The sequence below is a fragment of the Vipera ursinii genome (genome assembly GCF_947247035.1).
Source record: "Vipera ursinii genome assembly, chromosome: 7".
Lineage (NCBI taxonomy): Eukaryota > Metazoa > Chordata > Lepidosauria > Squamata > Viperidae > Vipera > Vipera ursinii.
Window position 1 is genome coordinate 75,817,183 of NC_139521.1, and position 13,711 is coordinate 75,830,893.

The following is a 13,711-nucleotide window of genomic DNA, read 5'->3' on the forward strand; positions in this document are numbered from 1 at the left end:
ACGTTATCACAGGACACACAATGAAGACCGGGAAGGAAGGAAGGAAGGAAGGAAGGAAGGAAGGAAGGAAGGAAGGAAGGAAGGAAGGAAGGAAGGATAAAATGGAAATGAAGGAAGGGAAGGAAAACACGAGACAGGAGAGACAAAGATAAATACACAGCGAACAGAACCTGGCCAGACAGATTCGGATTCCCAACCTGGAGGGTTTTTTTTTTTGTCTGAGCAGTCTTTATTTACAGATATTTGCGTCCCCCACCCCACCCCCACCCCTTTGCCGCTCGGGAAATAAGGCTAGAAAAATAATGCAAGAGGCAAGGAGAGGAGAGCCAAATCCCAGCGGATGCCGAGCTCGCCGGTTGCTTTCGATGGGACTTGCAAAAGCCACCCAGCTGGATTCGGTTCTCCTCGCCCCCCCCACCCGCTTGGACCTCACCCTCTTTTTTTTTTCTTTTTGCGAAAAACGAAAAGAGGCCGATGGAAAAGGCGTGACAAAGAATGGCTTGCGATCGGTGCAGGATCTCTTTCTCTCTCTCTCTCTCTCTCCTTTTTCTGGTTTTTTAAAAAAAGGACAGCTGGATGAAAAGTAATAATTTCTTTTTTTGAAAAAAGAACAAGAACAACAACAAAAAAATTAAAATCCGAGCCAGCGTACCAGCAGTTTGGAAAAGGGCTAGGGAGAGTTTTTGGCAGGGTGGGGGATGAAAAGAATGTGAAAATGGGAAGGCGGGAAAGAGAAACGAAGCCTTTTAATTATCATTGTTGGTTTTTTGTTTAAAAAAAAAAAACAAACAAAAAAACGCCTAACCCGTTTGTAAACCTGGAGGGAAAACTGGATTTGTTCTGCCTCTTCCCGTTAAGTAGAGGTAGTCCTCGTCTTGCGGGAGTTCGCTTAGTGACCGTCTGAAGTTACCACGGCACTGAGAAAAAAAAAGCGACTTGTGGCCGTTTCTCACACTTAACGACCGTCGCAGCGTCCCCGGGGTCACGCGATCGAAATTCAGACGCCGGGCAACTGATTCGCACTTACGACGGTTGCAGCGTTTCTCTCCCCCCCCCCTCCCCCGGGGTCCCGTGATTTCCCCTTTTGTGACCTTCTGACAAGCAAAGTCAACCGGGGTGGGGTGGGGAAACCGGATTCGTTTAACGGCCGCTGTGATTCACTTAACGACCGTGGCAAGCAAGGCTGCAAAATGGGACAAAACTCAACTTAGCAACAGAAGCCGTGGACATTTGGGGATCGGTTGCGGTCGTACGTTGAGGACTTTTCCTATAGCGAAGAGGGGAAAGGTCTGCAAAGGATTGGGAGCCGGTAAAGGTGGCTGCAGACAAGCCACCTTTGGGCCAGGATGGAGGGGGTGGGCTGGGAGGTGGGGGTGGAGGACCTAATCCAAACCAGCTTGCTTTCCAAGGCAGCTCCTGGGGTGGGGGGGGGGGCAGGAATCCTGGTGGTTGGGTGGGTTAAGTGGGAGGGAGGGAGGGGGGGGGCTGACGCTCGGAGCCTGGCTCGCATGGGGGGTGGGGGTCTTTTCTTTCAGGTGGGGGTGACCCCCAAGCTTTCAAGCAAAGCGAAGCTGCTGGGAAATGGAGACCCCTCCCTCCTTCTTGGCCACGAGCAAGTCTACCTGAGTGGGGGTCCCTGCCTGGGCGTGGGTCCCCGCAGTCTCTCTGCGATTCTTGAACCAGAGTGGGGGGGGGACGACGAGATGGGCAAAGGAGCTCCGTAATGGAAGATGGCGGCGCCTTCCCCCATCCCATCCCTTCGAGGGTCTCTCCTCCCTGCTCCTCTCGAAGGAAGAAGCCCCTTCCCCAGTCCAGAGTTGTCGGTCTCCAGGCCTCTGTTGACCGTCACCCTCCTTCAGCCCCGAGGCAGCCTGGGCCGGAGAGGGAGAACCTGTGGGATGGGTCCAACCAACTTGGAAGTCCACCAGGGCTGAGGAGGATTTGGAACCCAGGTCTTGCGCAACAGGCCCAGGCATCCACTGGGGGGATGGGTTGGGGGGGTGTCTCAAAAGTCCAAGTGCCGGTCAGTTTGCGTTGTCTTCCTCCGGTCTCCGGGTTCACATGGGTGGGACAAGGAGTCCCGACAGGCCTGGAAAAGGGAGAAGGTCTGAATCAACCCTACAGAAGTTCAGTTGGCCACACCAGAGAGAATAACAGAATCGGGAGGGACCTTGGAGGTCTTCTAGTCCAGCCCCCTCCCCCTTGCTCAGGCAGGAAACCCTACACCAGTGATGGCGAACCTTTTAGAGACCGGTTGCCCGAACTGCAACCCAAAACCCACTTGTCGCAAAGTGCCAACACGGCAATTTAATCTGAATACTGAGGTTTTAGTTAAAAAGAAAAACACAATAACAAAGCTTGCAATGATACAAACGACTTTCTACTGAAAGGTAAAGGTTTTCCCTTGGCATGCTTTTGAACAATGAATGTGATTTCTGCTGTTGTACGCATGCTGATCATTTGTCTAGCCTTGGCTTATACTTTGTAAGTTTGAGAGCAACACTTGCAGCACTCAGGTCATCCGTTAGTCTGTTTCTGGTGTCAGATTTGATATAACTCAAAGCTGAAAACAGCGCGCTCACTCCGGAGGCTTGTTTTGGCTAGGAAGGGGCTTGAAAAACGGCCTTTTCCTGCGAAAACGTAGCCAAAGAGAAAGGCACGCGTGCCCACAGAGAGGGCTCCGAGCGCCCCGCTCTGGCACGCGTCCCATAGGTTCGCCACCGCTGCCCTACACCATTCTAGACCCTATACCATTTCGGACAAATGGCTGTCCAGTCTCTTCTTAAAAACCTCCAGTGATGGAGCATCCAGTACTTCTGGTGGCAAGATGTTCCACTGGTTAATTGCTCACACCATCAGGAAATTTCTCCGTAGTTCCAGGTTGCTTCTCTCCTTGACAAGTTTCCACCCGTCGCTTCTTCTCCTGCCTTCAGGGGCTTTGGAGAAGAGCTTGACACCCCCCCCCCTCTTTTCTTTGGGGCAGCCCCTGAGATATTGGGAGACAGCTATCTTGTCACCCCTGGCCCTTCTCTTCCTTAAATTGGACATGCCCAATTCCAAAGTAGACATACAATCATGACTCTTAACCTGGATTGAACCCAGGTTGTGAGCAGGTCACTTTTGGCCCAATGTCCTCAAAGGGGGCCTCCCACAACATGGCAGGCTGTTGCAGAGGAGTTGTTCAAGGGGAGAGGAGCAGAGGAGAGAGAGAGAGAGAGAGAGGGAATGGAGAAGGCAAAGCAGCGGAAGGAGAGAAGGAACATACTGTGATTAAGAATAAGCCAATCCTTGGAGTGACCGAGACGCTGTTTGAAACTTGTCTGCAGAATCCTCAAAGGGTTGGTCTAGTAGTTAGTGGGATTGAGCAAGCAGCGAGGGGGAGGGAGGGAGGGAGGGAGGAAGGGAGGAAGGAGAGAGAAAGAAAAAGGAAGGAAAGAAGGATGGGACAGATGAAATAGAGGGAGGGAGGGACGGACGGAAGAAAGGGGAAAGAAAAAGGAAGGGACGGATGAAGCCGAGGGAGGGAGAGAGGAAGGAAGGAAGGAGAAAGAGAAAAAGGGAGAGAGGCAGAGAAGAAGAGAGAAAGGGAGGGAAGGAGAAAAAGGAAGGAAAGACGATACAGATGAAACGGAGGGAGGGAGGGAAGGGAGGCAGGGAGGGGAATGAGAAAAAAGGAGAGAGGAAGGAAGGATGAAATGGAGGGAGGAAGAGGAAGGGTGGGAGGGAGGGAGAGAAAAAGGGGACACAGAGGAAGGGAGGAAGGAAGGAAGGAAGGAAGGAAGGAGGGGAAAAGGGAGGAAGGAAGGATGAGATAGATGAAACAAAGAGAGGGACAAAGGATGGGAGGAAGGGAGGAAGCAAGGGAGGAAGAGACGAAGGAAGGAAGGAAGGAAGGAAGGAAGGAAGGAAGGAAGGAAGGAAGGAAAGAGGAAGGCCAAGAAATAAAAATAAAAAGAGAAGTTAGAGAAGCAATAAAAACTGCAGTAAAGATACACTTGAGAATCTACGAAGACAAGAGAAATAAGGTGCCTGGTTCCTCTTAGTAAAAACACCTTATCCTGGATTTAAATTGGTAACCCTTAAAGAGCCCCCAGAAGCTTTAGATTACGGAATAATGCAAATTTCCCATTCCCACCAGTAATAGGAGAGGTTCGGGGGGTGCACCGTCCTAGGGTGTACAGAAGGAAGGGAAGTAGGGAGGAGAAAGGAAAAGGCACCACCAGGAAATTCCTGGGAAGACGCTGCTTCATCTGGTAGCTCTTCAGCTTCACGGGAAAAAGAGGTCCTCTCCTAAGACAGAGCAGCTCCTGGCTGGACTTTGTGGAGTCGGAAAGAAAATTGTCCATTGAGGGTTTGGAGCAGGGGTCTTCAAACTTGGCCCTTTTATGACTTCTGGACTTCAACTCCCAGAATTCCTCAGCCAGCCACGCTGGCTGAGGAATTCTGGGAGCTGAAGTCCAGAAGTCATCAAAGGGCCAAGTTTGAAGACCCCTGGTTTGGAGGAATTCCAATCTCTGTTACCAATCGGCCCGGACAACAGACCGGTCCTCACTGAGGCCCAGTTGGCTGATTGCTCTTTATTTGAGAAGCGAGAGCAGGCCAAGGAGAAAGGTTTTCGCTTCCAGGAGAGGCTGCGTGAGAGAACATTTAAATTCTCCTCAGCCTGAAAAACTCTTGGGGGTGAAAACGGGGCCCAACCAACCCCATCCCTCCCCCAAAGTGGGTTTATTCCTGTCCGTCTAGGCCCCACAAACACTTTGGGGCGAGAGAAGACGCATTTTTGTTTTACTTTCTTTCAAGGAAGCGTTCTCTGCTTAGGTTTTTAATATTTCTTACGTTATTTTTAAATCCCCCAAAATGATTTTTCTGGTTCACAACGTGATTATAAGTGTAGGTCCCGAGAGTGTTTTTCAACCTCGGACACGTGAAGAGGGCTGGACTTCAACTCCCAGAATCACCCCAGCCGGCATCTTCAAGTTGCCGAGATTGTAACACACCGTCTACTAGGCTAGACAGGCAGTCCTCGACTTACGACCACAGTGGAGCCTAACGTTTTTGCCGTTAAGCGAGACGTTTCTTAAACGAGTTTTGCCCCAGTTGTTAAGTGAATCGCTGCATTCCTTAAGGGAGTAAGATGGTCGCTAAGCGAATCCGCCTTCCCCCCCCCACTGACGTCGCTCGTCAAGTCGCAAAAGGGGGAATCAGGTGACGCTGGGCACACGGCGACCGTCATAAGGACGAGTCGGTTGCCAAGCGTCCGAATTTCGATCACGTAGGGGGGATGCTGCGAGGGTCGTGAGTGTGAAAAAAACAGCCGTAAGTCACTTTTCTTTCCGGGCCGTTGTAACTCTGAACGTTCGCTAAACGAGCCGCTGTTAGGTCGAGGACTACCTGTACACAGAGGAGAGGAGGAGGAGGAGCTCGCGACAGCCGCCAGGATTGTAACCCTGGTGGAAGACAAGCCGGCTTACCTTGCAGGCCGGTCCCGTTGGTGCTGGTGCAAGTGGGGGGCGGGGAGGCCTGGGGGCGCACGACGGGCGCAAAGGCGCTTTTTTGCTTGACCGCCGAAATCATGTTGATCGGGGAGAAGGAGAAGACGCCGGCAGGGGTGGAGGAAGCCCCCAGGGGTGGGCTCGATGGCATGACTGCAGGGAGGGGGGGGGGAAAGAGAAGGATAGGGGTCAGTGGGGCAGAGAAGGGGGGGGTCTCCAGTCCTGGGAAGGGAGGAAGGCGGCTGGCCTCCTCCGCCTCTTCTATGCATCAGTGCCTTGTTCCGGCACTGAGGATGCTACTAGTTGGGTCATGAAACGCCTGCAAGAAAACCACCCGGCTCAGAGAGCACCCAGGACCCCACAGTCCTTCCTCTTCCTCCTCCTCCTCCTCCCAAACCCCCTCCCTTCTAGCACTGATGATGTTCCCTAGTTGGGTCATGAAACGTCTCCAAACCATTAGAGCACCCAGGACCCCACAGTCGTAGTCCTCCTCCTCCTCCTCCTCCTCCTCCTCCTCCTCTTCTCTGCAAACTCTTCTTCCTTCTAGCACTGATGATACTCCCTAGTTGGGTCATGAAACGTCTGCAAGAAAACCACCCAGCTCAGAGAGCACCAAGGACCCCACAGCTGTCCTCCTCCTCCTCCTCCTCCTCCTCCTCCTCCTCCTCCTCCTCCTCCTCCTCCTCTTCCTCCTCCTCCTCCTCCTCCTCCCCCATTACCACTCCTTTCTAGCACTGATGATGTGACCCAGTTGGGTCATGAAACGTCTGCAAGAAAACCACCCAGCAGAGAGAGCATCAAGGACTCCACAGTCTTTCTCCTCCTCCTCTTCTTCTTCTTCTTCTTCTTCTTCTTCTTCTTCTTCTTCTTCTTCTTCTTCTTCTTCTTCTTCTTCTTCTTCTTCTTCTTCCTCCTCCTCCTCCTCCTCTCTGCAAACCCCCCTCCCTTCTAGCACTGATGATGTTGTCCAGCTGGGTCATGAAACGTCTGCAAGGAAACCATCACTCAGAGAGCATCAAGGACTCCACAGCTCTCCTCCTCCTCCTCCTCCTCCTCCTTCCTCCTCCTCCTCCTCCTCCTCCTCCTCCTCTTCCTCTTCCTCCTCCTCCTCCTCCTCCTCCTCCTCCTCCTCCTTCTCCTCCTCCTCCATTTGTCCTCCACCACTGTGCAAAAGTCCACCAAGGTTTTCTCTGCTGTCCAGTTTTGGGGTCGGACTGAGGTCTTCCAGGGGGCTAGAAAGAAATTTTCCAGACCGGGAAGTCTCCCCCAGATGTTTGGTCTCTCCAGAAGAGGTCAAGTCCATTCAGAAGGATGTTCCCTTGTAGGAGTTGGTGATGGCCATCAAAACCGACCGAAATCTAGAGTTGTCTATGGAGATTCTCTGTCCTCCAGGACAGGTCATGGTTGCCCCAAAGATGCTTTCCCAAAAGGTAACTGGACTTTCTTGGTGAGTTCTAGTCCGACCTTAGCCGTGAAAAACAGCTGGATAACTTTGAGTCAATGACAGGTCATGGTGAGTTCTAGTGCTACCTAACGCATGAAAGCCGGCTGGGCGACTTTGGGCCAATCCCCAGGAGACGGTGAGTTCTAGTTCTGCCTTTGCCATTGAAAGCCAGCTGACTTTGGGCCAAGCACACCCTCTCAGCCCACCTCAATTCACTGGGTTGTTGTTGTTGTTGTTGTGAGGATAACAGGAGGAGAAAGATGTGTTGGAGATGTTTGCCCGCCTTGAATTATTTGTGAAAATAATAAACAAACAAACAATGCATCTGGAAAGAAAACAGATTCACAAACAGCCCTTCTGCACAGAGAGAGGTTTCACCACCCTGGTCTTTCTCCAGTCTATACAGCCCCGGCTCACCAAACGTCCCCAAAGTTGTTGTAATAATAATAATAATAATAATAATAATAATAATAATAATAATAATAATAATAATAATAATAATAATAATAATAATAATAATAATAATAATAATAATAATAATAATAAATAATTAAATACTACTACTACTACTACTAATAATAATAATAATAATAATAATAAGAAGAAGAAGAAGAAGAAGAAGAAGTTGGAAGGGACCTTGGAGGTCATCTAGTCCGTTAGGTTAAGCACAAGCCTTTGTGTGAACCCCCCGCAAGCAATGAATCCAACCGAGGCCCGACTGTCGGTCTCTGTCGGGCAGCCACGATACTCACTAGCGTAGGGGGAGTTGGCGGTGGAGCCGTTGAGGAAACTGGGGGAGCCTGGCACCCCAAGACCAGTCATGGTGGCCCCCGCGTAGCCGTTCATGCTGGACGTGATTGTGTTGTAGTTGCTCTGCTGCGGGGTGGAGCTGGGCACGTAGCCCCGTGGCGAGACGCTGCTTGCACTGCGCGGGTATCCTGCAAGATCAGGATACCGAGAGAAAAACAATTCAGTGCCGTTCATTTAGCGACCGTTCGAAGTTACAACGGCACCGACTTGGGACATCCCCTGGGGTCCCGGGATCAAAATTCGGACTCTTGGTAGCTGGCTCCTACTTGTGATGGTCATAGCGACCTGGGGTTACGTGACACCCCCCCCCCCTTTTGCGACTTTCTGACAAACAGAATCCAGATTTGCTTAACAACCAAGTTACTAACTGAACAGCTGTGGCGGGGAAGGTCATAAAATGGGGGAAAACTCACTCGACTAATGTTTCGCTTCGTGACGTAAACTTTGGGCTCAATCGCGGTCATGACTCGAGGACTTGCCTTGTGCTCTCTCACCCACCCTAGGTCGGATGGTGCTTAGGGTGGATTGGCAAATGGAGCCTCCAGCTTTAGGAGTAGTCCACCCCTCCTTCCGAATGCCAGATTAGGACGATCGGCTGGGACGGATCCGAGGACAGGTAGTCCTCCACTTGTGACCGCAATTAAGCCCCAAATTTAAGCCACTGCAGTTGTTAAGGGACGCGCCCGTGTGGCCGCCTCACTCAATGACGGCAATCCTGGTTACCCCTGTGGAAGCCATCATGAGACGGTCAAATGAAGTTCCTTCATTCGGCACTCTCGTAATTTCAAACGCTTGTGGAACGAATGGCCGATCAAGCGAGGACTTCCTCGGCCTACCTTGTTCCGAGCCCTGAGTGGACTCGCTGATGTTGACGGCCAGCTGGCTCCCGAAGGAGTTGACACCCATCATCCCCGAGTGACCATGGTTCCCGGACAGGGACGTCAGCTGGTTCGGGTTGCGTGGGACGCTGTACAAGGCTTCGGCGATATCCGCTGCCCGTTTCAAGATAATGTCCTGGGTGGGTGCAAGAGATCAATCTGTGTCAAGATTTCGCTGCTTTGGAAACCCCCCCACCCCCACCCCGTTCCCAGCCTTGCCTACCTCAAAAGTGATGGGAATGCAACTGGCTGGGGATGCTGGGTACTGAAGTCCCAGCATATCTGGGGAGGGTTGAGGGTCTTGGACAGAGTCCTTGCAAAGGGGATCGGAGAGCTGGAAGGATGGGAGATTTTCCCAGGGCCCAGCAGCCAAAGTCTGCCCAAAGGGGAAAGGTGTTGGGCTGGGAAAGAGCCGGGTTCGAATCCTCCCTCAATATGGAAAATCCCTAGGCCGGGAAGAACATTATCTGGTCAGCTTCGGCTGCTGAAGGAAAAGCAGGCGTAACTCTGTAATGGTTCCATACACTAAAAGGCATGGTTGGGACAGGGTGGGGAAATATCAGTTGGGACCCGCAAAAATGTCAGTTTGGTCTCTAGAGGCTAAGGCACCAGGTTAGAAAAATGGAGACGGTGAGTTCTAGTCCCGCCTTAGGCATGAAAGCCGGCTGGGTGACTTTGGGCCAAACACCAGGAAGTGTTGAGTTCTAGTCCTGCCTTAGGCATGCAAGCCAGCTGGGTGACTTTGGGCCAATCCCCAGGAGACGGTGAGTTCTAGTCCCGCCTTAGGCATGCAAGCCGGCTGGGTGACTTTGGGCCAATCACCAGGAGACGGTGAGTTCTAGTCCCACCTTAGGCACAAAAAATGGCTGGGTGACTTTGGGCCAATCACCAGGACACGATGAGTTCTAGTCCCGCCTTAGGCACGAAAACCAGCTGGGTGACTTTGGGCCAATCACCAGGAGACGGTGAGTTCTAGTCCCGCCTTAGGCATGAAGCCTGGCTGGGTGACTTTGGGCCAATCACCGGGAGACATTCATACTAGTCCCGCCTTAGGCACGAAAACCGGCTGGGTGACTTTGGGCCAATCACCAGGAGACGGTGAGTTCTAGTCCCGCCTTAGGCATGCAAGCCAGCTGGGTGACTTTGGGCCAATCACCAGGGTCCACCTATTCTCCAAAGCCCCTGAAGGCAGGACAAGAAGCAAAGGATGGAAACTCATCAAGGAGAGAAGCAACCTGGAATTAAGGAGAAACTCCCTGACAGTGAGGACAATTCACCAGTGGAACAGCCTGCCACCAGAAGTTGCAGGTGCTCCATCACTGGAGGGTTTTCAAGAAGAGATTAGACAGCCATTTGTCTGGAATAATACAGGATTCCCTGCCTGAGCAGGGGGTTGGACTAGAAGACCTTTGCGATACCTCCCAGCCCTAGCATTCTTTATTCTAAATGGTTGAAGAGAAAAATACAGCGATCTCCTCTTCTGTAAGCCCTTTTCCTGCATCGAACGGGCGAGTTCACACGCTCCACCTTACCCGCTTTAAACCCAACCCTGCTTAGCCTGCGGCACAACCCGGCCGTCCTATCTTCTAAAGCGATGAGTGTGGCATATAGCCAGGCCCCAACGCTGACTTCCCCATCTTCTTGGTGGGCGGCTGAGAATTTGGCCTCACCGGCCCTGTTGCCGGTCACCCTTGAATGGGTGTGGAAGATTTACGCCCTGGAAAGGAAGTCAGGGGGACTCTGGCCCATAAAAAAAACCACACCTCCCACTTGCCTGGCCTGACCTGACGCCTCCTCAGGACCGGAGCTGCATCCGCCCAGGTGTCGTGAGCCATGACTGAGCTGTGAAAACTCTGGCTGGGTCCCTGGATGGGGGGGGCGGGGGGGGGGCGGTGTGAGGAAGCAAGGAGCTGTTCTAAGCCGGTTACTCAATCACCCTGGAATTCCTGATGGGAAACAGATGTTGGGTTGGGAGCCAGATGTTTCTATGGGCCCAGCCAGAGCAGTGCAAGGTTGTAGAGAGAGAACTTTCTCTCTCTCCTCTCTCTCTCTCATACACACACACACACACACACACACACACACACAAAAGCTAGGAGAGTTTCAGGCATTTGCAGCCAACTGAAGGTGGGCTAATCAGCCTTCTGCACGGGGTCCTTCTAAAACCTGGAGACCTCTGGATGTGCCACCCGAGACATCCTAGGAATTGAAGTCCGGCGAGGGGCAGGTAGGAAAAGCTGGAACATGGCAACCACCTGTGTCCCAAGGAGGCATCTTGACAGCTTTGCCTGCTTCATGTGGAATTCCCAGGTAGGGTTACAAAAACTCAGATACCTCCAGGTGGCCTTAAAAGAAGGTCCCAAAAAATAACGCCCTGAGAGGTCCTCTGGTCTTTGAAGCCGTCTCTGGTGGCCCTGTTTCATTCCTCACCTTCATCAGGTGTAGCTGGAAAAACCCAGAGACCCTCAGTGTAGATTCTTAGTCAACCAGGTAGAGTTGTGTAGAGGTTGAGTTGCGGCAGCTGGACTTCCTTCGTTTTTGGTTTGGAAGCCTTGGTGGAGCAGTGGGGGCTAATGCCTCCTTAAGTAACACCAGCTGCCTGCCATTAGTGCAGGTTCGAGTCCCACCAGGCTCAAGGTTGACTCAGCCTTCCATCCTTTCCAGGTAGGTAAAATGAGGACCCAGATTGTTGGGCGCAATTAAGCTGACTTTGTAATAATGCCGCTTGGGGTGTGTGTGAAAGCCCTAATAAGCAGGCATATACATAGAATGAAGGCTACTGCTAAGCACATTGGTTTGTGCTTCTTAGATTGTAAGCCGCCCTGAGTCTTCGGAGAAGGGCGGGATATAAATGGGATTTTTAAAAAAAGCCTTCGCTGCTTATCTGAGGACCTTTCAGGCCTAAAGCAGGACTGGAACTCACCGCCTCCTGGGGACTGGCCCAAAGTCTCCCAGCTGGCAGGACTAGAACTCACTGTCTCCTGGTTTCTGGCCTGGGGCCTTCACCACTATACCAAAGTGGCTATCTTTATATGACGGAGCTGCAGGCCATACGATAGATAGACAGAGAGACAGACAGACAGACGTGGAGAGAGAGATGATAGATAGATAGATAGATAGATAGATAGATAGATAGATAGATAGATAGATAGATAGATAGATAGATAGATAGATAGATAGATAGATAGATAGACAGACAGACAATCTGGAAAACTATAGTTTTATAAGGAGGGTGGAATCCACAGGTATGTGGGCTTGCTAAGTTTGAATCAGAGTCTGCTTTTGTCCATCCAGACCTGGGATGGAAACAGTGTTCCCTGATTGATCGGAGGACCATGACTGATCACCAAGCATCATCAGGGCCTAGATGACCAGGCCCATCAATGACCATGGACAACCTGGATGTTCAACCAAAGCAGGACGTTGCTGGCCTCTCTCTGCTCTTCCCCACTGCCAGGGCGAGGGCGGTGAGACTTACTTGATTGTTGTGGGGCATCCCATACAAAGCCTCCACCAGATCCGCTGCTCTCTTCAGCAGGACTTCCTAGGAGAAGAGAGACGGGACTGTGATAAAGAACCGTTCCCGTTTAAGAACGCTTTGGAAGACAGGATTTTGATGGGAAGTAACCCAAGATGGTTACACAAGCTCTAGCTGTGCTCGCGATCAAGCTTCGTCCAACTTAATTAAATTCATTTCATGAAAGCTTCATTGATCAGCTTAACCCCAACCTGGGGTTAAGGAGAAACGTCCGGAGAACAATTAACCAGTGGGAACTGCTTGCCTTCGGAAGTTGCCGGTGATTCATCACTGGAGGCTTTTAAGAAGAGACTGGACAGCCATTTGTGCAGAATAGCAGAGGGCCTTCTGCTTGAGCAGGGGGCTGGACTACAAGACCTCTAAGGTCCCTTCCCGCTCTATTCTTAGGGATTGATCGAGATCAGAATCAAGGCCGTGAAGCCGTAAAGCAGGGGCATCCAACCTTGACCTGCGGACGGGTCTTAAAAGTTGCCCAGGTTGGACACCCTTGCCGTAAAGAAGAATTCTCGACACAGCTTAAAAGAAAGTCAAAGTTTTTTGGGCAGGTCAGCCGTTCACACCGTCCAGCAGACACCCTTCTTCCTCTCTCCCGCAGGCTTTCCAGATGCATTGTGGTCCCTCTCTGATCTTCCCAGAGATCCTGGCTGAGGCATCTGGCAGGCGTCCAGAGCCGGAAGGGTGCTTTGCAAGGATCGGACAGCTGTGGAGACCGTCCACCGCCGGAACGCATTCAGTACATTACAACCAGGCCGACGCTTTGTGCATTTCAACACGGGACACACACACGCACACCCCCGCCCCAGTCCTTCCGTGGAGATGGGAATCCTTCCTTGGGCCAATCCTGTCCCACATCCAAAACCTTGCCCCGGGTCCTTCTAACCCAAGGGGAACGTCTGCAGCCCAACCAGAACCGGGGCGTACTTTGTGCTTTGGGGTCAGTGGCTGGGTGGACATTACCATCCGCGAACACGGCAGCTCATCAACGCTCCACGGGTAATTTTTCGGGCCGGAGTTAAGTCAACGTGGGAGAGGAAATGGAAGGCATCCGGAGGAGGCTGGGCGGTGTGGACCCAGCGGGGGTTGCCAACTCTTCTCCAATTTCAGGGACTGTTCTTGGGTTCTGGTTGTGGTGCGGTGTTGTTGTTGTTGTTTTTGGTTGGATCCACAAAGCCATCGCTTGGCTGGGACGGAAACTAAATCACTGAGGCTGTGCAAATCTTTCCTCCTCTTCCTTCTCCCCCTTTTCTTCTTCTTCTTCCTCCTCCTCCCCCCCTCCCCCTCCTCCTCCTCCTCCTCCTGCTGACAAACTCCATTCCCCCTTCTAGCACTGATGATGTTCCCTAGTTGGGTCATGAAACGCCTGCAAGAAAACCACCCAGCTCAGAGAGCACCCAGGACCCCACAGTCGTCGTCCTCGTCCTCTTCCTCCTCCTCCTCCTCCTCTCTGCAAACCCCCCTCCCTTCTACCACTGATGATGTTGCCTAGTTGGGTCATAAAATGTCTGCAAGAAAACCACCCAGCCCAGAGAGCACCAAGGGACGCCACAGT

General features: G+C 52.0%; 1 protein-coding gene and 1 long non-coding RNA gene across 2 annotated transcripts in view; one reads left to right on the forward strand and one right to left on the reverse strand.

Annotated features, from left to right (window-relative positions):
* Window positions 1-13,711, forward strand: part of LOC310643138 — a 366,287-nt gene that overhangs the window by 284,077 nt on the left and 68,499 nt on the right. The window lies entirely within an intron of this gene.
* LOC310643571 (transcription factor COE3-like) overlaps window positions 1,529-13,711 on the reverse strand; it is a gene marked incomplete at its 5' end in the record, with an annotated part of 62,493 nt that continues 50,310 nt past the window's right edge. The window contains 5 exons of the mRNA XM_083368044.1: window positions 1,529-2,089; window positions 5,472-5,645; window positions 7,689-7,874; window positions 8,583-8,760; window positions 12,103-12,168. Coding sequence (XP_083224170.1) covers window positions 2,058-2,089; window positions 5,472-5,645; window positions 7,689-7,874; window positions 8,583-8,760; window positions 12,103-12,168 — 636 coding nt within the window. The 3' untranslated portion in view covers window positions 1,529-2,057. The remainder of the gene's footprint in view (window positions 2,090-5,471; window positions 5,646-7,688; window positions 7,875-8,582; window positions 8,761-12,102; window positions 12,169-13,711) is intronic.